This window comes from Strix uralensis, chromosome 4 (genome assembly GCF_047716275.1).
Source record: "Strix uralensis isolate ZFMK-TIS-50842 chromosome 4, bStrUra1, whole genome shotgun sequence".
Classification (NCBI taxonomy): domain Eukaryota; kingdom Metazoa; phylum Chordata; class Aves; order Strigiformes; family Strigidae; genus Strix; species Strix uralensis.
This window is the reverse complement of record NC_133975.1, coordinates 89455847-89478966: the sequence shown is the minus strand read 5'-3', so window position 1 is coordinate 89478966 and position 23120 is coordinate 89455847. Positions and strand designations below refer to the sequence as shown.

Genomic DNA, 23120 nt, shown 5'->3' with positions numbered 1-23120 from the left:
TTACTGACCTAGCATAGGAAAAATTGAGGGAGGGGGACTCTAAAAAAGATAAAGGGATTCTGGGTAATAAAGAGCAAGCACAGCAACTCCTTTAATCCTTTCCTTCTCCAGAATCTGTAGACTGGTCTCAGAGGGTTTGATTTGCTACAAAGCAACATGAGAAAGCTTGTTCGCTGCCTACCCTGAGCTGTGTCACAGGTGCTGTGGTTCATTTCCTTTCAAACAGTACTTGGGATAATCTTTGTACCACCTGTATTAACTCTGCCATGAATACAGAGATTCCTGAGCCTATACCAAGAAGCCTGACAACAAATGATTAAAATTTGTGGCACTCCTTTCCCTCTTTCCCCACCGTTCAGCTGAAATAAACTTGAGTGGGTGAGACAGAGATGATCTCAAAAAATCCAGGCTCTGTGTTTGCAGTGTTACATCACCCAGTCTCGCCAAAATGTTGAGTGTTCATGATTTCCTATCTGCCTGGTTGTTAAAAAAAGGATTTTTCCTTAAACGCAGTCATCAGGAATAACTTTCAGCATCTGTTTCGTCTTAACAGTGCTAACACATTTCAGAGGAAGTGCCTAAAAAGCACTGCTAATTTCATTAGAGGAAGATGGTGATTTCCTTGAGGCTGACTTCATTGTCCCAAATCTTAATATCTGTGGAATTTTAAAAAGCACTTGATAACAACAGCTTTGAATTGAGGAATGCTAATGCTCCTACACTACCTTCCAAGAGGGATAGCTAAAGAAACAATGCAATGATTAGTCTGAATATTGCAAGTAGGGTAGTACACTTAAACCAATAGGTGAATAATAGAATGACCTTAAATTAAACTAGGCTTGTGCAGCAGTAATTTATTTGTCATAGCAGTGAAACTGGGATTTTTTTTTTCCCAATGGTGCCTACAGTTTTAAGTGTTCCCTCTCAGGGCTGGTTACGGGCAAGATAAACCTCACTTTGCTGTTTTGGAGCATAGCCTTGGGGTAAGTGTGATTGGTCACTTGGGGATGCTTTGTGGGTGGATGAGTTATTTAACAACAGAAATTGCCTGGGTTTTAAAGCCTTTTGAATTTCAGTATTTTCTATTGCTAGAGCTAGTTCTTTGTTACCCATTGTACCACAGTCTCTAATCCTAATACTCCTGATTATCCCTACTTACTGTGCTTTGGTTCACACCATGAAGCAGTCTTGGAGCTTGTGACCTGGGTTCCTGTCAGATGGAAGTAAACTGGAAGATGTGTTCCAACTGCAAATGAGCATTCAGCCCATGGGACTAGACTAGAGCTAGTCCAGAGCGTGTTTCGAGAAAAAAATGAACCCTGAGATACCCATAATGTTGACATCAGGTTCTCTGCATTGTTTCTCTCTACAGATGTTTCAGTCAGTCTAGACATAGCCTCTGATGGCAACTTTGCTTTTGAGACTACCTTCTGTTTTAATGACATAGACACCTGTGTAGCTGGGAAGAAAAGTAGTATGGGGGGGGGGGAACTGTTCACGCTGGAGAAGCAACATGAGCCTTCAAAGCGATTTTCTTCCTTCATCGTGCTCTCGATGGAAAATGCAAGCAGTAATGCTGTAAGTTAAGGAATAACGCTCCTTGTTCCTTGTTTCCCATGTAGTAGAGGAGGGGTCCTGTGAACTCATTTAGCTCTTTGCATGGTAACCAAAGGCGGCACCTGCTAGGGGGACAGCAGGGTTCTGGCAAGATCTTCTGTCCTTCTCGGGGACTTGAGGCTCTCTCTGCATTGTGGATATTTGGCTTTGCCTGAGTTCAGCAGGCAGAGGCTAACTACTGTACTGGGTTTCAATTGGGATGTTACCATAGCATCCTGGGACTTTTACAATCTATTTAGAAGTCCAAAGGTTTGAAAAGAGTGCTTGAAAGTTTCTGAACTCTGGCAAGTTGCCGAAATGTAATTATACAAAAGACAAAGCCTTACTGAAAGCAGCTCTGTTCAGAGAAGCAGCACCTGAGTGCTAGAGTTCCCAGCATAGCCATTTATGAGAGCTGGAGCTGTTTTATCACAGTCTCCTCCCAAAAATTTTTTCCTTCCTCACGTGCACGTGCCATCCCACAAGCATAGACTAGGTGTGCTGCAAGACGCAGCTTTCTCAGCAGTGGCGTTGGAAGAGACTCTGTTCTGTGGTTTGGTTGCTCTGGGGCACGTAAAGGAAAGGAGTGAACAAGTAAGCATCTTGAAGTCCCTACTGCAAAAGTTTCTTTAGATCTTCCCATCGAACAAGAACCTTGTTTTATTTTTCTCTCATCTTTCTCCAGAATATTCTCACAAGTGAATGGGAAAAGCTGTTTTGTTAATGGTGTATCCAGTTGCATAACAATTCTTGTGTGAAATATGAGTGCTTGCAGTGAACTGGTGTTAACAAGTAAACATTCAGTTCAGTTTCTAGTCTCAGTTTCGGCAAGACAAATAAAATCATGTCATTAGTAACTTTTGTTAAATGTTCTGATTTCCATACTCTATTTACTGGTAATGGAGAGGGCTGGGGCAGCCATTAGGTTTGCAATAGGAGGCTTGGAGACTTGCAGAGTTGTTGAAAGCTTTCTTCCTGAAGGAATCTCTTGCAGATGGCTGCACTAAATGCCTAAAAGAGGGAAAGGAGAAGTTAGCCAGAGAAGTGAAAAATTATTTTCCCCACTTCTGGGTTCACAAACCAAGTTCTAAATTCTTGATGGCAAACTAATACCTTGTTGAGGTACCCTAGTTTTTTTGTAAGTCTTTCTCCTGCAAAGGTGCTTGTCAGCTCTGGCCACCTAACTTTGCAAAGGGTATGAGTTGTTCAGTGAGAGGAGGGCCGATAGAAGGAAGACTGAGCAGCCCTAAGGGAAGAATCTTAGCAGCGGTTAAACTTGCTGAGAATGTTTGAGCTAAGTTTGTTGCTTTGCTGTTGATATCTTGCTTACTTAAGCCATTCCTCTGAGTCTGCAGCTTGATTCATTTTTGCATTCAAAAGAAACTAGAGAAGACATCTGTTCGCATGTATATAAAAATCATTGGTAAGATGTTGGTCATACTCCCTATGTGCTGTTGGAATACCCTCAACAGCTTTGGGTTGTCACCATTTCTTTTTCTTCCAGAAGGGTTCACCTGCAAGCTGTTACTACCTGCCACGTTAATGGTAACTTCACCTCTGGGCAATTGTTAAGCAAAAGATGGCTATGTTATTTTTGTACTGCACATCTACCTATGATAAAGGAATTTCAAAATGTATAGTGTTCCTGTCTCTTGTAGTGATTTTGATCCTGCCTGAGAATAGATCTGTTGGTTTGTCATTGGGCTGCTTGCTGGATAGCTCCATCATGGTCTGGCTCCTTTGAGTTTAGCTTTTACAACTCACAAAAAGTAATTTATAAAAGAGGGTCTCTGAAATGCAGCATCTTAACTGGGATAAAATTCTGACTCCTATGCTTGCAGACTTGAGCTTTTGGGGGAAAATCCTTCCGTTGTATAGTTAAACAAAATCTTATTGCAAGAAATGAGGAATGAAAGGAATATTGTACCTCTTTTACTCAACTAGCTGGCGGCACTTGGCTGTCAGCACATCCAGGTGTGCTTATGTTCCAACATATCCACCCACTCTTTCAACTGAGTAAGCAACAACAAATGATATCATACCCTTCTGCCTGCTAGGTTGAGAGCAATCCCATGCTGAAAATGTGAGTAACTTGAGTTTTCACTTCCTAGAACTAAGGAGTAATACAGTAGGGCTGTCTGCTGTGCATTAATAGTATGTTAACTTCATGTCTGGACCTTTCCATTACAGTTGTGCCAGGATCTGCTTCCAGAAGTTGTTTGTGCTGTAGTTGTTCTGAGCAACATAATTTGGTGCATTTAATTGTATCACTGTGCCTTCATCTTCTTTCTCTTCCTAAACATCTCCCTTACATGTGTCATCTTTCTGAAAGCTGCCTTCTCCTATTACACCAAGTTTTTTCTTTTTCATTTGTATCCCACTTTTCTCCATCAGCCTGTCAGATCATCAGCAAAACAATGCAAATCGGAAATGAAAAAAGTCTTACAGGCTGTGGTTAGGGATGAGAAGATCTGAAATCCCATTTCCAGCTTTGTCACAGGCATCTTGTGGGACTTTTATGCAAGTTACTTTCCCTTACTCCGAACTCATTCACTCTAAGGCAGTGAGCTACAGCACTTCGTAATGAATACTCTACTTACGATGGTAGTCATGGGAGCCCTTTCCTGTAATTTTGGCATATTTTGATCAGGCATATAATTTATTTACTTTAATCTCTTGGGACAATGGCTGTGCTTTCCTCTGGTTTGTACAGCATTGGTGCGTGAATAAAGTTTCATAAATACAAAATAATATATTTGTCCATGATATTTACAGAAAGAGTATTCCTAATTCCAGGCTTCAAGAGGCATGAGTCTTAATCATAAAGTGATTGTACTTATTTTATTTGAGTTGCATTTCCTTCTGGGTAGGAGGGCTAGAAACAAGTTCTACACCTAGCTTTCAACACATGACAGAAAATTCCATTTACTTGCATGTCTCTGAGAACCATGACATTAAAAAACAGAAATTGTGATTCTTTTTGGAAAAATTAAATTGGCTTCTCTCCACAACCCCCCCAAGTTGTTACATGACTTTTTAATTTTGCTTGACTTTCAGAGGTGAGAGACCCTTTTCTATACTATGAAGGATAAAGTGATTTAAACTATTTGTATTTAAAGAGATGATTTAAAATTGCAAACTGAGAGGGTTCACACTGACCACTGGATTTTGTCTGTTGTGGAGATGCTACCTATGGAGAGGTTCTGCTGTGATGAAAGTAAACTTGTATCTTTTCATTAATTCTCTCCTATGTGGGAGAGTTAAGCTGCTGTCCCAAATGAATGTTTTTAATGATCTCTCTGGAGTGTTTGAAAGCTTTGTCCCACTTGCTTGATGTGGAGTGAAATGCACAAAATCTGTCTTTGAGCAACCCTGTCATTATACCTTCTGGTATATAATGTTTGTATTTGCATTTCTATTGTTCTTGCATGTTCAGCTTTACCATGCCCAAAGGAGATGCACTTCAGAGAAACCTTTTTAAGACAAGTGTTTGCTACAATGTTAGCTTAAAGTGCTTACAGCTCAAATATGGGAAATCTGTACTAAAATACAAGAATATGAATATCAAATTGACTATCCATCATAATTAGCAGCTGATCTCTTCAAAATGCAATAGTGCAAAGTGTCCTTTAGTGAAGTGTCAATCTGCTTTTCATGACAACTGAAATAGATTTTATCCATCCAATAGAATCAACTTTCAGTAACCTAGAAATGAAATCTTGAGGCTTCTGTTAATGAGGACTTTTTTTTGTTTTTTTCTGGTGGCTTCACAGAAAACTGTGATGAGAATAGCAGTGAAGTTCAAATGGTACTAAAAGAAAGGGCATCTTCTGGTCAGATAAACAACAGTTACTCTTGGCCAGCCATTTTCCAATGGATTGGTTTCAAGTAAATGGCTCTTGAACACCCTTTGCTGGGATTATTTAGAATGAATTTTACTTTCACAAACCTCTAATTCCTATAATTAAGTTCCAGTGTGTGGTTTTTGCAAATAATCTTCTCTCTAGAGAACAGATGGGTATATGCTTTGGAGATTTGGTTTCACAAAATGTAACCGCCAGTGGTTTTCTTGCTACTGTTCCAGCTGGCCCCAGAGCATTCACATCGGTTCAGCTTTCTAACGTTCTCTTGTTTTGACTTTATCTCCACAGTTTTAACAGTGTGCGTCAAGGAACACACATCTTGTTCCGTGAATTCAGCTTTGTTCAAGCTACCCCTCATAACAGGGTGTCTTTTCTTCGGACCTTCTGGAGGTGTTTCCGAACAGTGGGGAAAAATGGAGGCAAGTATTCCAGCATCTGTCTTGTTACCTTGCCATTAAAATCATTAGCTAGACTATTAATGCAGTACAAATACTGACACTTTACACTGTGTTCTAATGTTTGAACATTGTTAATAGGGAGACACCATCACAGTTGCCTCTGGAATAGTTAAAAAATGCTCGCAGTGTAAAGTAGCGTAAGAGCACCTTGTTGCCAGTACTACTTCCACCGCAGAACAGCGTATCAAGCAACAGTAGGTCAGAGGGAGGACATTTGTTGGCCTGTGCATGTGGATGGATAGAAAAAAACCCAAATGTGCTTGGGGTTGGTGGGTGGGAGTAGGGTAGCACACCCAGAGATGGTTAGAATATAGGGTACAGAGCGTGAGGGAAGCAGGTGCTGAGATGATTAGGCAGTTGGGGTGCCAAGTGCTCTGACCAGGAGCCCTGCAGGAACTGGAGTTACAGTGGTGCTGGGCTGTAGGGTGGTAAACACTACCACCTGAGCTGTGTCTCAGCTACTCCTGGCACATCTCCTAGATGATGTTGCAGGATCCTGATGGCTGCGGAAAGAGAACCACTGGCAACTGTGTGACCTCTTCCCCCACCCTACCCGCAAAGAAAAAGCTCCAATGCCAAAATAACTATTCAGCAATATCTTGTCTAGCTATTCTTACACTGCACTCAGTACATTAGGTATTACAGAACTGGCCAGAGTTCAAAATAAACTCATGTAACTACATGCAACTAAAATTAGTTTTTGTTTTAGTTTTTAATTTAGTATTTTAAGCAAATACACTGAATGTTGCTCTACAAATATGAATTTTGGTGGTTGTTTTTACTATAAACCTCACTTGTTTCAGGCTATTCAGACTCACTTCTTGCAGGAAAGACTAGAGCCATCCCTTAAATACAGATAAAACCTCACCTTCTGGCTAGGCTTTGCAACACTTCTGCACACGATGAACTTTGAATAACAACTTGACTTTTTTGACACATGCCATTTAGATCCTTGGAAATCAGACAATCATAGTTAAACATAACAAAATCTGTAATTAGCTACTGAAGTGACTGACTATGTTGTCTAACACCTTCCCGGTGATAGGTACTTTGTAATGTTCTAAATCACATTAGTTCAGGAATAATATTTTTAAGGTTTCTTTTAAATTGTGTGGTACTAATCTAACCAGTATGCAGTGAGGACATATTTGAGATCAGGTTGTAGTCAGGAAAGATAAACTGTGGACTCCTAGAACATATTTCTGTAGGACAGTTAGAGATGATGGTGAAGAAGTCATCCACCAGAACTGCAGCTGTCACTGGTAAACCTTGCTGACAAATTGAGAAGAAACTAACTGATGGAAAGTACCCACTGCTGTACTTTCAGTGCAAGTTTTCATCGGGTTTCATCTATCTAGCATCTGACCTCAGCTGGATGATGAGCACCTGGATTTGTTGGAAAGAACTGAAAAGTTTTACCTACATAGTATCTTCCTTCTCTTTTACCTTTAGCAGTATTATATAAATATGGAAAAGGTTGTGGAAGAAAATGTAGCCACCACGGTACTTTGAAGAGGAAGGGGGAGCATAGAAACTAAAGCTCAGGGAATGTTACTGTCCTCTGGTTGTGGTCTTAAGAGTTCAACAAGTATTTTTCTGACTTTAAAGTCCAGTGGCTGCACTTTTTAGTCTGAGCAAATATGGCATGTTTACCTGTATATTTATACATTTACATACATTTTCTTTTTACATTAACTAGGGACAGAAATGTATCACCTTAGAGAACTTGCTGTCAATATTTTCATTCACTCAGACCAATTCCTCTGATTCTCTAGCAGTAATTAGAGACTAGAACCTTGATTTTATTCATTTTGGTTTTATTTGCTATCGGATTTTTTTCTGCTATACTTGTACATAGGGGAACGGAGAACATTCATGGTCTCTTAAGAACTAAACTAATTTACTAAGAAGCTGAACATGTGCAAAATGCTAGGTGAAATATGGTCGTTACCACACTCAGGCATAGACTAGACCTGGATTTCTTTCCTTGAAATACATTGCTTTTAGATGAATGTGGGAAGGAATGATGTTATACAAGAAATAGCAGCAACCAGAAGTGAGATCATTGGTGATCTGAACTACAGAATGAGTCTCTTAACAGTAGAAAGAGTCAGACTAAGTGATGCCCAAAGCAAGTAAGACTTTCAACTTGGAGCTTTCTTTAGAAGCGTGGCTGGTGGTACATCTTCTAATTGGATTATACCAGAAATTAGTTTTAAGTTGTTTCTTCATGATCGCTGCACTAGAACATGAGACCATATGTACACATCAAATTAAAAAGTTATACAAGCTTGCGTGGAATCCTGACTTTATCTACAGATAGTTTGTTGCTAGAGTATCTCATTTTATGATTATATAATTTTGACAATTCAAACATACTATGTGTAGGAGTGTATTGGATTTGTGTGGCGGGGGGCGGTTACTTCTGTGAGAAGGTGCCAGAAGCTTCCCCTGTGTCCGACAGAGCCAATGCCAGACAGCTCCAAGAGGGACCCACCACTGGCCAAGGCCGAGCCCATCAGCGATGGTGGTAGCACCTCTGGGATAACGTATTTAAGAAGGGGAAAAAAACTGCTGTACAACAACAGCTAGGAGAGAGGAGTGAGACTATGTGAGAGAAACAACCCTGCAGACACCAAGGTCAGTGAAGAAGGAGAGGGAGGAGGAGCTCCAGGTGCCGGAGCAGAGATTCCCCTGCAGCCTTTGATGAAGACCATGGTGAGGCAGCTGTGCCCTGCACCCATGGAGGTCCACAGGGGAGCAGATCTCCACCTGCAGCCCAGGGAGGACCCCACGCCAGAGCAGGAGGATGTGCCCAAAGGAGGCTGTGACCCCATGGGAAGTCCGTGCTGGAGCAGGCTCCTGGCAGGAGCTGTGGCCCTGTGGAGGGAGGAGCCCACGCTGGAGCAAGTTTGCTGGCAGGACTTGTGACCCCATGGGGGACCCACGCTGGAGCAGCTTTGTGTCTGAAGGATGGAACCCCTGGAAGGGACCCACACTGGAGCAGTTTGTGAGGAACTGCAGCCTGTGGGAGGGACCCACATTGGAGAAGTTCATGGAGGACCCCACGCTGGAGCAGGAGAAGAGAATGAGGAGGAGGGAGCAGCAGAAACAATGTATGATGAACTGACCACAACCCCCATTTCCCATCCTCCTGTGCTGCTCAGGAAAGGGGAGGAGGTAGAGAAATCAGGAGTGAGGTTGAACCAGGGTAGAAGAGAGGAGTGGAGGAAAGGTGTTTTAAGATTTGGTTTTATTTCTCATTATCCTACTCTGATTTGATTGGCAATAAATTAAATTAATTTCCCCTAAGTGAAGTCTGTTTTGTCTGTGACAGTAATTGCCGAGTGATCTCCCTGTCCGTATCTTGACCCACGAGCCTTTTGTTCTATTTTCTCTCCCCTATCCAACTGAGGAGGGGAGTGATAGAGCAGCTTTGGTGGGTACCTGGGGTCCAGCCAGGACCAGCCCACCACAGGGAGGTAGGTAAGTTACAGAGTCCTGGTAAGAAATTCTGTTTATGGTTATCCCATAATATGTGACAGAGCATGGGACAAACAACCTGCTGGTTCTGAAATTAGAAGCAGTATAGCTCAGATTAACGTTGGTATGTTGCTTTTGAGACCTGAACTAGTATCTTTCTGCCTCTGGTGCCCTGTGTCAGGTGTATGGAGAGTTATTCATTGAATGTCCATTTCATTTGAGTAGAATTTCTGTGTGCAGAACAGGATGAAAATATGCCCTTTGCCTTCTACAGTAAGATTCTGCTCTGTCCCAGTTTTCTCTCCTGGATTTGTTTCTGGGCAGGGATTGCTATGTGCTTCAGTATTGTCACTGATTTATCTCTGTGAAGAACTATGAAGGCATCTTTTGTCTTCCTTTGTCAAAAGTATTACATTCACTAACTTCCATATCTCCCGGCATGTTCTTGGGTTTATTTATTCCTTTGCCATGGAAGTGTTTATTGCCATTTTCTTCTCTCATTTACTGTAAGTTTCATTCCAGATTTGAATTTCTGTTTTAGGAGTGAGCGGTGGCTTTTTCTTGGTTTTGTCCATCTGTGAAGGTATACCTGATAAACTGCATAAATGCCAGCTCTGTGAGGATATAGGTCAACATAAGAAATGAGAACTTGCATCAAAGCTTGCACCCTGGCTGGAAGGAAGCAAGGGAGAATAAAATTAAAGATGTAATATGATGCAATTTCCAAGCTTACACAAACTCAAAAACCCCCAAACAAACAAAAACTCCACCTTTCCACTTCTGAGTTTTTAACTGGGATTTTAGAAGAGCAGCCAATATCTCATAAACGAGTGAACTAATTGTTTAATCTGGCTGTTAGTTGCTCCTCCTTGATGCAGGGAAATTTACTGCTTTGTCTGTCAGTCTTGAAATAACCACGCCTTGACTTGGAACATGCACCTCATTCACCCAAGCAGATGCATCTAGCCATGAGTTCTCAAAGAACCAGTAAGAGAGAAATCTATCTGAACAGAAGCAATACTTAAATATAACAATCCATGTATGTGCAGAACCATGTATACACTAATTGAAGTGCACTAACATTACTGTTTCTCTTGGGAAATTACTGTAGATGTTACTTTTCTACTTAATTCCTTATCCTTTTCAATTACTGGAAAGTAGTTCTTCATGGAGAGATGGAGCTTTTATGTTCCATTTTTTTATGTTAGCCCTGCTACTTAATGGGTTCTAGTTACATTGCCTTTCATAACTCCTTTTGTTTGTTTGGAGGCTATTTTTCCTTTTGTCTCCAAATAGCAAGGAAAAATGACTAGCTTCACTAGACGTGATAGTAACATAGCATACTTCAGAAGTAAAGAAAAAGTTTGAGTGTTTTTGTTTTTTTTTTTAAAAAGAGGATTTCTGTTTGGTGATATTCTGGATCTGTGTTTTTTACAGGATTCCCACTGGTTTTAGAAGCTTAGCAAGATGTAGAGTTCTATTTTCAAGTATGCAAAAGCGTATCTGGGATTCCACACATTGGGGAAAAAAAATTGAGTTTATTTTGGAATGTGATCCAGTGTCAACAAACTGGGGTGGACTTCACAAAATTTCTTCCCTCCTTTAGACACTCACAACGACACACAACACCCAAAGAGGTGGTTAGAGGACAGCCAGCTTTTGTGTTGGGAAGCACAGAGCATAATGCTTAGTTAGCAACAGATTTCTCCCAGAGGAAGGCAAAATGACCAGAAGTCTTGTTTTCCTTCTGCTTATGCTTAAATTGACCTCTTGGAATCTAGCTGACCTGCTCTTTTGAATTGTCTGTTCCTCAGGACTCTTTAATTAAAACTGTGCTTTCTCAGTTTAAACAGCCCCTGCAGAGTTCTGCTGTGAAGCTTCATAAGGTCAACATATGCCTCTCCCAACCCCCATGGCTTTCATGTCTTGTTGGTTCTCTGTTTTTAATTAAAAAGATTTTTCCTTAAATGCTTTCCAGCCAATTAGAGAAATTTTGCACTGAGAAACTTGTTCCAGGCCTGATGCATTGAGAAGTGAACAGAAAGCTCAGTCAGGACCATTGGCACTTTTTTCTAGAGCCCCAGCTTTCTTTGGTGCTTTTCAACAGCTTTTCTCTTTTTTCTTTTTTTTTTTTTCCTCCTCAATTTAAAATTGCTTCCAGCAAAAATAGCTGCTGTTTGATACCTTAGATATAGCCCTGGAATGGTTCAACACAAGATACAGGAACTTTTCCTTTCACTCAGGGGTGATTGTTACTTTATTTAGATGCACACAGCACTGAAGCATAAAACTGCTGCAGAAAGTATGTTGGACTACTTTGGTTGAAGATCCTTTTTGCAGACTCTTACCTCCCCTTCAGACAAAAAGTACTGTTGCTGCTCATACTGAAATAAAATCATCTTATAAACTTATCTTGTTTCTTTCACACTCATCACATGCTGTAATGTCTGCATCTTTGCTTCTGCACACTTGAATTAGGAAATCGGAAGCCTAAACTACCTTTGGAGCTTGTGGAAGGGAGGCCTACCACAACCCCGCACACAATCTCTGTCACAGAATGAGAAAAGTGGTATGTCTCTTTGACTAGTTCTTCTTGAGTTCAACCAGGAAGGCTAGTTTCCCTACAAAAATTAAAGAAATGTCCCACCCATATGATTCATATAACCTGGAGATTGAGAAGAGCTAGAAGAACCACTGTTCTCCCAGCTCTTTTTTGAAAGATGCTATTTTAATGCATTTTGCTGATAAGATTACTTTCTTGAGGTTCCAAAACTCCTTCCTTCACTAGTGTTATTCTAATTCTTCCACATGTAACTCTTTATATTAAATTCCTCCCTCTTTTTTTACTCCCTCCCTTGTAAACTGTTACGCTATCTCCATTTGTAGCTTAGCCAATTTCTGTTTAGTGAGATGCGTAGAACAATACAGCAATGATCGCAGCAAACATCAGAATCTTCTGCCCTTTACCTTTTGTTATTAAAACCAAATCGGATCTTTATACCATATTATTGCAGGAAATCTTTATGAATCAGTAAGGTCTCGTAGCATGTCCTAAAGATAATTAAGCTGTGGATTTTAATGTAGTGTTCTCTGGAAGCTCATTCTGCAGTGAAATAGCCTTGGCTGAAATGATTGGTCTGCAGCCTTTATTCACTTTGCAGTTCCTTTGCCCTACAATTATAGTTGTTGCTATTTATGATTTATCAACATAGCTCTGCCTAGAACCACTGATGGCTCTGGAATATTAGGACAAAGGATTTCTGAAGCTGAGGAGAAACAAGTGGAGGATTACATTTTAGAGATGGTGAGGTATATCTAAGTTTTGTAAGTTAAAACATCTGCATTCCATAGATCTAAAATATATTGCAGTAATCATTTGTAGAAGTAGTAGCACATGGGTCAGTGATGGAGGCTTCAGCTAGCCTCTCCCTGAATTCAGTTTATCCCATTCTGTCAATGCAGTTTGTGAAATTAAATGTAGTACACTGGAGGTCCTCATCTAATCTGGTTTGGTTTGGTTTTATTTTGTTTTGTTTTCCCCCCCAGTATTACATTTCCTTTTCAACTATATCTCTGAACATGCACCAGCTCATCTTAATTTCCAAATGTTTTTTCATCTTTGTGTTTTTGATGTATATCTCTAAACGTACTTTTTTGGAAAACTAATAAGCTTTTCTGTTTGTTTTCTAACATTTTCTGGCAATTTTGTATCTTTTGACAGTTCTTCACTGGTTATGTCATTGGCAAATTAAATTAATATGTTCTTTACTTTTTGTGCCAGTGGAGTGAAACATTTAAATGAACTTACGTACAGTGATCATTGTTGCATTCTGCTAAGCAATTATCTGAAATTCAACTGGTAATTATTATTACCATTTGCTTTGCAGTCTTTGGCAAGTGTCCCATCCCTATGACAGCATTCTTATTCAAACCAACTGAAATGGATTTTTTCAATTAAGACTTTTTTTAGGCTCCAGTATGGGCCTGAAGAGTTAGTACTCCAAATTGTGGGGAAGTTCCCTGGAACTGAATCTCAAACACAAAAAGGAAGCCTACAGAGTGTGGAAGCAAGGACAGGTAGCCTGGGAGGATTACAGAGAAACTGTCTGAGCAGCCAGGGAACAGATTAGGAAAGCCAAAACCCTGATAAAATTAAATCTGGCCAGGGACCTCAAGGGCAACAAGAAAAGCTTCTATAGGTACGTTGGTGATAAAAGGAAGACTAGGGAAGATGGGGGCCCTCTCCAGAAGAAAATGTAAGACCTGACTACCCGGCACATGGAGAAAGCTGAGGTACTCATTGACTTTTTTGCCTCAGTCTTCACTGGCAAGGGCTCCAGCCACACTGCCCAAGACACAGAAGGCAAAGGCAGGGACTGGGAGAATGAAAAACCACCCACTGTAGGAGAAGATCAGATTTGAGACCATCTAAGGAACCTGAAGGTGCATAAGTCCATGGGACCTGACAAGATGCATCCGTGGGTCCTGAGGGAACTGGCGGATGAAGTGTCTAAGCTGCTGTCCATCATGTTTGAGAAGTTGTGGCAGTCTGGCAAAGTTCCCGCTGACTGGAAAAGGGGAAACATAACCCCCATTTTTAAAAAGGAGGAAAAAAAGGAAGACCCACGGAACTACAGGCCAGTCAGTCTCACCTCTGTACCTGGCAAGATCATGGAGTGGATCCTCCTGGAAACTATGCTAGGGCACATGGAAAATAAGGAGGTGATTGGTGACAGCCAACATAGCTTCACTAAGGGCAAATCATGCCTGATGAATCTGGTGGCCTACAACAGGGTTACAGTGTTGGTGGATAAGGGAAGAGCAACTGACATCATCTACCTGGACTTGTACAAAGCATTTGACACTGTCCCACACGACATCCTTGTCTCTAAATTAGAGGGACATGGGTTTGACGGATGGACCACTCAGTGGGTAAGGAACTGGCTGGATGGTTGCACTCAAAGAGCTGCGGTCAACAGCTCGATGTCCGAGTGGAGAGCAGTGATGAGTGGCGTTCCTCAGGGGTCGGTGTTGGGACTGGCGCTGTTTAACGTCTTTGTTAGTGACATGGACAGTGGGATCGAGTGCACCCTCAGCAAGTTTGCCGACAACACTGAGCTGTGTGGTGCGGTCGACACACTGGAGGGAAGGGATGTGCCATCCAGAGGGACCTGGACAGGCTGGAGAGGTGGGCCTGTACAAACCTCATGAAGCGCAACAAGGCCAAGTGCAAGGTCCTGCACATGGGTCAGGGCAACCCCAAGCACAAATACAGGCTGGGTGATGAGTGGATTGAGAGCAGCCCAGCGGAGAAGGACTTGGGGCTGTTAGTAGATGGAAAAGTGACTATGAGCCAGCAATGTGCGCTCACAGCCCAGAAAGCCAACCGTGTCCTGGGCTGCATCAAGAGAAACGTGACCAGCAGGTCAAGGGAGGGGATTCACCCCCCTCTACTCTACTCTTGTGAGACCCCCCCCTGCAGTGCTGCGTCCAGCTCTGGGGGCACCAACATAAGAAGGACACGGACCTGCTCGGTGGGTCCAGAGGAGGCCGCGAAGATGATCAGGGGGCTGGAGCACCTCCCCTGTGAAGACAGGCTGAGAGAGTTGGGGGTGTTCAGCTGGAGAAGGGAAGGCTCTGGGGAGACCTTATAGTGGCCTTCCAGTGCTTAAAGGGGGCTACAGGAAAGGTGGGGAGGGACTCTTGATCAGGGGGTATAGGGATAGGACAAGGGGTAACAGTTTTAAATTGAAAAAGGGCAGATTTAGATCAGATCTAAGGGAAAAATTCTTCACTGTGGGGGTGGTGAGACACTGGCACAGGTTGCCCAGAGAAGCTGTGGCTGCCCCCTCCCTGGAAGGGTTCAAGGCCAGGTTGGACGGGGCTTTGAGCAACCTGGTCTAGTGGAAGGTGTCCCTGCCCATGGCAGGGGGGTGGAACTAGATGATCTTTAAGGTCCCTTCCAACCCAAACCATTCTATGATATGATATAATAAAATTAGTTCTAAATTGTGTGATCTGGGCTGGGATTCTGAATGCTCCATGTTTCTTACATTAAATGAACTTGGTCTGTCTCTTCCCTTGCTTGTGACAAGTCTTGAGAGATGACCTGTACACTACATATGCATAGGCAATCATCCAGTAGAAGGTCTATAAAGCATTAGCTTTGTTAACTAGTATGTTTTATGATGTTTCTGGTCTACTCTTCAGCATTAGAGATGCTGAAAGGGAGAAAGGGAGGTAGAGAAAGGAGATTAAAATCTTGTTTTCTCTTGATTCCTTATACTGTGACTTTCTGCAAAGAAAGAGGTAAGAAAATAAGAGCCTTTGTGAAGCCCACGTTGGCTTTCAGCTCACTGTTGGCTCTTAACCTGCCCTGAGATGTGAAAGGGCCTGAACTGAGAAAAGAGTTACCTTCTGTATTATTATTATTATCCCTTCTCAGTGAACCATAAAACATACTTCTCTCATGCTTTTAGCTTTGAGTGTATGTCTGTGCTGTGTAATGCAATGTTTATATAGACCATCTAAGCTCGGAGTTGGTATTTCCATATGGTACAGTTCAGCACTATCTCTAGGTAGTAGCTTGGGACCTGGAAATTGCAGACCTATTTTCTTTTGACAGGAGCCTGAGACTAGTTGATTTATCTCAGCAGGTCAGCTGAAATATGGGGAGTGTTGTTATGGTGCATCCGTGTAACTCATTGCTGTGGAATAAACTCTGGCATCTCTGTGTTGAGCTGCTGTGAGCAGTGTAGATACAATCTGAAGAAGAGCACTGTTGAAGAGAGAAAGTGTTCTGGTTCAGTGTGAACAGAAGAGTAAGGATCCTCCTTTACACACATGCAATTAATTCTTTGAAGTAACTTAGGTGCTAGGAGATTTCATAAGTGAAGAAATATCTACCTTTTTTAATATCTATCTTCACACAGAATCACACAGAATCATCTAGGTTGGAAAAGACCTTGAAGATCACCTAGTCTAACCACTAACCTCACACTGACTGTTCCCAACTCCACCCTATCCCTCAGCGCTGGGTCAATCCGACTCTTAAATACCTCCAGGGATGGGGACTCCACCACTGCCCTGGGCAGCCCTTTCCAATGCCCAACAACCCCTTCTGGAAAGAAATACTTCCTAATAGCCAGTCTAAATCTTCCCTGGCACAACTTGAGGCCATTCCCTCTTGTCCTATCACTTGTTACTTGATTCAAGAGACTCATCCCCAGCTCTCTGCAACCTGCTTTCAGGGAGTTGTAGAGGGCGATGAGGTCTCCCCTCAGCCTCCTCTTCTCCAGACTAAACAACCCCAGTTCCCTCAGCCACTCCTCGTACGACATGTGCTCCAGACCCTTCACCAGCTTCATTGTCCTTCTCTGGACACGCTCGAGTCATTCAATGTCCTTTTTGTAGTGAGGGGCCCAAAACTGAACCCAGCCATCGAGGGGTGGCCTCACCAGTGCCGAGTACAGGGGTAAGATCACTTCCCTGTCCCTGCTGGCCACGCTATTTCTGATACAAGCCAGGATGCCATTGGCCTTCTTGGCCACCTGGGCACACTGCTGGCTCATGTTCAGCCAGCTGTCAATCAACACCCCCAGGTCCCTCTCTGACTGGCAGCTCTCCAGCCACTCCTCCCCAAGCCTGTAGCGCTGCTGGGGGTTGTTGTGGCCAAAGCGCAGAACCCGGCATTTGGCCTTATTGAAACTCCTACAGTTGGACTTAGCCCATCAATCCAGCCTATCTTTTTAAAGTACTGTTGTCCAGCTGCACAGAAAATCTCCAAACCAGTTGTCTTTGTGTCTTTATCATCCCAGCTGCTTCTTACAACTTTTCTCTCTGGTGGTCTTGTTATTCATAGTTTCCAATACCGCAAACTCACTTCCTAGCTTTCCTAAGTTAACCCGATTTATTTATACAGTGTGCTCCTGACTCTAGAGTCTGTGTCTCCTGTTGGGTCAAGCAGGCCTGACCTATATCTGTAAGTGTTTTGCCTGTTTGTTGATTGTGAATTTGGACAACTACAATCTCTCACCCCCTGTTTTTCCACTCCAAGTATTAGTTATACTCACAAAAATTTTAAATGTGTTTATTCTGGGAGAATAATCTTGGGAATGCCATTTATTTCTTTTGAGGAACTGATTTTTCCCAGTGGTGTTAAAATGACTGACACGAGCTGAATTTCTGTTTCTGTAACTATGTTACTGAAGTCTTCCAGCAAACCTTTTCTTGTTAGGCAAGATAGTTGGTGCCTACAAACTCATAATCTCTCAGGAAGTCCCTACTCTGCACTTTGCTTTGATGCCTTGGTACCATTCAGTATGTCCATGTTTGACTAAAGGTGTGATGTTGAATTAGTTTAGCTGAACAGTACAGCTGTGCTTAGGTGTAGAAGTTCTTACATCACTTTAAAGTCGTCTTACCTCAATAAATGTCTGTAAGTCTGGTTTAAATCAGTATGATCATGATAAAGGTGTTGTATATGATTAAAAGGATTGTTGGTTTATGGTCTGTTATGCACCTTTCAAGAATCCTAGATGAGTATCAGTAGAAGTGATCTGCATGCATAATTAGTCCTTTGATATGCTACTACTACTTTATGAAATGGGGATAAGGTAGTACAATGGAAAACCTGTAATCTGCAAATGACTTATGAAATGTAGTTGGTAATATTTACAAATTAAGCTTGATCCATTTTGAATTTGTCACAGGGATGTGATTCTGACAGCACACAGTCTGATATTTTCCTTCATAAGCTGATCCCTGAGTGATTTGCATTCCATGCTCTTACTCAGCATGAATCTTACCACCTCTGTGGGCACAATGGACCTTTCTTGAGCTTGGAGGAGGAGATACTTGAATATCAACAAGCTCTTCTCGACCTCTTTTTCTCTCTAGAGCTATATCCTATGGGATTCTTCCCAGCAGATCTCTAAAGACATTGAAGTTTGCTCTCCTGAAATTCAGGGCTGTGGTCCTGCTTTTTGCCAGGCAGATAAATTCTGGAAAGCTTCATGAAATGGTTTTTCAGGTATAAAGGCAAAGACCTTAGAAATGCTTCAGGTGCAGGAAAAGCTTCCACAGAAGTGCACACCTTCTTAGACTTCAATGTCAGTTAGCCAAAACCCACAAATCTGTAGGATAAAAGCTTTGCTAGTTCTAGTGCTCGCAGAGATACTTGTCAAATCTTGTCTTCTCTGAGGTTTTCCTGCATTAAGGTCTAGTTCCAGAAGCAGTCAAAATTTACATCAGCTGATTTAATAAACTGGTATAGATTCCCCAGTTCAACTTGTATATTATTTGTAATGGAGTAACTTGGTGTTACTTAATAGAAGAAACAATGGTATTAGGGAAGCTGGAGACTACACAGAGTACATACTAAACGTAAAGGAAACCGAACATTTGAAAATAAATGGATTTTTTTTTTCTGTTGGAAAGTGCAAGTACGTCAGGTTACTAGCATTCACTTTCGTAGAGGGAGGAGAGATGTCAGGAAAAGCAATATTGGCCTGAATGGAATTTCAACCCTTCAACCCTCCTTTTGTTCCTTTGCACTGTAGGACAAACTTTCATTCTGAATTATATTCACCCCCTCCTCTAGTCAGCTCTTTACCTGCCCATTTTAAAATTATTTTGTATCATACTGTTCTCCTTCTGAGTTTATGTGTTTGTTTTGATTGTCTGTTTCTCAAATATTTGCTTCCTTCTAGCCCTGGTTATCTGGTTATCTATTATTATGTTCCTCCCCACTCTTTCTGCTGGAGTTAAGTCATTGCTTATTCAAAGTTCTCATCTACCTTCCAAATTTCCCTTATATAGTTCCCAGAATGACTTATACATTATCTGAAAGGAAGTCAAGCTGTCAGTGCTTCTGGTGTGAAACTGTCTCTGCATCATTATCTTATGCCAGAAACAAAGCTTTTTCTTTATTTCCTCTTTCTCATCCCCACTCCCCATGCGGCTAATAGATATTTCATAGAATCATGGAATGGTCTGGGTTGGAAGGAACCTTAAAGACCATCTTGTTCTACCTCCCTGCCATGGGCAGGGACACCTTCCACTAGACCAGGTTGCTCAAAGCCCCGTCCAACCTGGCCTTGAACCCTTCCAGGGAGGGGGCAGCCACAGCTTCTCTGGGCAACCTGTGCCAGTTCCAGTGTCTCAGCCAATTTAGAGACAAGGATGTCATGCAGGACAGTGTCAAAAGCTCTGAACAAGTCCAGGTAGAAATTTATTTCTGCCAGCAGTGGCAGAGGGATTTCTGTGCTGTATAAAGTTACAATGCAAAGCAGATACTAGTCAACATGATTAGAATACCAAACAGTTAATATTGCAACTTCTTCCTGAAACAATTTTATTTTTTCTGTCTATTCTGATTGGAAACTTCTTTTATCAAACCCTTGAAATGACTGAGCTAGTGTTATTGTCCTTAAGGTGCTGAGAAGCGTTTCATGGCTTTCTGAGATGGACAGAACCTGAAATGTGATGTCTTAATTTCAGAATGATGATTAATGATGATGCTTCTTTGTACCTGCTGTCTGAGGATCTCCAGATATTTTACAGATGTTAAGGAATGAAGCTTCCCAAAAATCTTGACAATACTATTTTCACTTTACAGTTCCAGAAACTGAGACAGGGAAATGAAGTGAGTAGCTGAAGTTCACATAGTCAGAGATAAAATCAAGACATGTGGCCTTCTGGTGTTATTAATTCAATTTTATATGCTAACATTGTAATTTTTCATACAGAGATAGGCTTCTTTTACCATGAGACCCATAGGAAAGCACACATGTGTTAGTATAAAGCAATATCATTTAGATAAATTGTTTGTAAGACTCTGTCGTCTTTTTTTCTTCTTCTTCAGTTTTGAGAGTAATCATTGCCTTACTCAGAATAGTAGATTACTATGCATGATCTACATGGGATGATGTAGGATGTATTTTTAGTTGTTTTCAGGTTTGACGTTATAGCCCCTTTTGCTACTTACTTTTCTGGACAAAGTCTTTTCAGCAAGATAGAAGTCAGGTTAGTTAACATATGTCATCAAGTTCATCATCTCTATTGTAGAACCACATGCTCAGTACCACTTTCACAATGATCCTTCCCTCTTTGGGAGGGGAAGATAATTTCATGTGTGTGCATTAGTAATGTATACCCTCTCTGAAAGTACCTTGGCTCATAAGCATTCTGGTATTTAGCTGGTAACTGTATCACTTAGAAAGTCAATCTTGGTGTACAGGAGTTGCTAGCTTCTGAAGTAAAATTGGCAAGAGATTTTCCCTTTTGAAAGAGCTCAAAATAGAAACCACTTTATATGCTGGGGTATCTTCTTTATTCATCTTCCCTCATTGTAAATTCAGCATATTTCCCTTTATATAGAGGTTGCAGTCTTTTGTTGTGTTTCCATAGCTTCAAAGGGCTAACCAGTAGAGTCATGTTCAAGCTTGTTGTTCTTCAAGGGACCACCTTATAAAACAGCATACTGTTCTTTCCCCTGAGGTCCAGTCTGGTAGGCGAGTTGCACATAATGTCTAGTGAAGGATTTCCTAGACACATCTGTTCTGTGAAGGGCCATCTTCTGAGTTCTTTTATTTAAGCAGTGAAACACAGAAGCCTAGAACTTGATCTGGCTATGTTAGACCTTGCTATTTATCTAGAAATACGGGCTTAAAAGCCAAGCTTTGGATCTCAAACCCAGCAAAGTGGGATTGTGACGTTTGCTCGAGAGAAGATGCTGGACAGGAAGGCCGAGTACATGCACTGGTGTAGCTAAAGCCAAAGCTAAAGACCACCTGTGGGAGCTTGTCCCTTGTTGGAGCTTGTGTCCGTCATGTCTTGTCCTATGAGTATACAAGTTTGATGCCCAAACTAAAAGTCTAGTTTTCATAGACTTTGGTAGTCAGCAGAGAGTGCCTGATCCATAGGGCAGTTTTGAACAGTCCAGATGGGATCCTGGCCATGAATCACTTTCTGGTAATCTTTCTCTCTACTGATTGTATTAGGAGTTTAGGTAGAGCAGCTTTTTCATTGAGAACCTAAGTTTGGTGCCTGAAGTTAGGCAGCATAAAAGTTATTCTTCCGCTCTGCATTTTAAACATGTGCTGTTTTCCAGATTAATATGTTAAACCCTTAGCAAAATGTTTCTTTCTAATGATGCTGTGTTACTTCATTTTAGTTTGGCACTCACTGTTCTGTAATGCTCATTAAACCTTTTAGGAAAGTTTTTGATTCCATGATGCTTTTCTTCCCTTATAAATCTTCCACAACTTTTCTATCTAAAGTATCCCCTAAGCAAAGCAAAGGAAGGTGAATGCTATATTAAATCTAATTAGACTAGAAGAGTTAAGAAACAAATCAATAGTCACTAAAGTAAAATTTGTAATCTCTTGAATTCCTTTGAATCCTTGCTAAGACATTTTGCAGAACTAATATTAAAGGGAAAAAAATCTAGTTAAATGTTATTTATCTGTTTCTCAGAAAGTAATCACTGACGGCTTTAGCAGATTGTGGTGGGCTGACCTTGGCTGGACTCCAGGTGCCCACCAGAGCCGCTCTATCACTCACCTCCTCAGTGGGACAGAAGGAGAGAAAATATAATGAAAGGCTTGTGGGTCAAGATAAGGACAGGGAGAGATCACTCAGCAATTACTGTCACAGACAAAACAGACTTGGGGAAAATTAATTTAATTTATTGCCAATCAAATCAGAGTAGGATAATGAGAAATAAAACCGAATCTTAAAAACACTTTTCCCCCACCTCTTCCTTCTACCCGGGCTTAACTTTACTCCCAATTTTCTCTACCTTCTCCCCCTGAGAGGTGCAGGGGGACAAGGAATGGGGGTTGCAGTCAGTTCATAACCATTGTCTCTGCTGCTCCTTCCTCCTCAGGGGGAGGACTCCTCACACTCTTCCTCTGCTCCAGCGTGGGCTCCCTCCCACAGCAGACAGTCCTCCGTGAACTTCTCCGATGTGGGTCCTTCCCACAGGCTTCAGTTCCTCACAAACTGCTCCAGCGTGGGTCCCTTCCAGGGGTTCCATCCTTCAGGCACAAGCTGCTCCAGCATGGGTCCCCCACAGGGTCACAAGTGCTGCCAGAAAATCTGCTCCAGTGTGGGCTCCTCTCTCCACGGGGCCACAGCTCCTGCCAGGAGCCTGCTCCAGCACGGACTTCCCATGGGGTCACAGCCTCCTTTGGGCACATCCTCCTGCTCTGGCGTGGGGTCCTCCCTGGGCTGCAGGTGGAGATCTGCTCCCCCATGCAGCCTGCCTCACCATGGTCTTCATCAAAGGCTGCAGGGGAATCTCTGCTCCAGCACCTGGAGCACTTCCTCCCCCTCCTGCTTCACTGACCTTGGTGTCTGCAGGGTTGTTTCTCTCACATATTCTCATTCCTCTATCCAGCTGCTGTTGCATAGCAGTTTTTTCCCCTTCTTAAATACGTTATCCCAGAGGTGCTACCACCATCGTTGGCCAGTGGCCCTGGCCGGCGGTGAGTCCCTCCTGGAGCCGTCTGGCATTGGCTCACAGGAGGACATTGGCTCATATTGTCGGACACAGGGGAAGCTTCTGGCACCTTCTCACAGAAGCCACCCCTGCAGCCCCTCTGCTACCAAAACCTTGCCACGCAAATCCAATACACAGATGCAACAATTAAACATGGTTACTAAGGGAAGCAGGTTTTTTAAGTAGTAATGCAGCTACTGATAATTTTGTTCATTA

The 23120-nt window shown here is 42.1% G+C and overlaps 1 protein-coding gene across 1 annotated transcript in view; it reads left to right on the top strand.

Moving 5' to 3' along the window:
* Window positions 1-23120, top strand: part of CSTPP1 (centriolar satellite-associated tubulin polyglutamylase complex regulator 1) — an 87239-nt gene that overhangs the window by 22565 nt on the left and 41554 nt on the right. The window contains exon 3 of the mRNA XM_074867705.1: window positions 5748-5878. Within this exon, the coding sequence (XP_074723806.1) occupies window positions 5748-5878 (131 nt within the window). The remainder of the gene's footprint in view (window positions 1-5747; window positions 5879-23120) is intronic.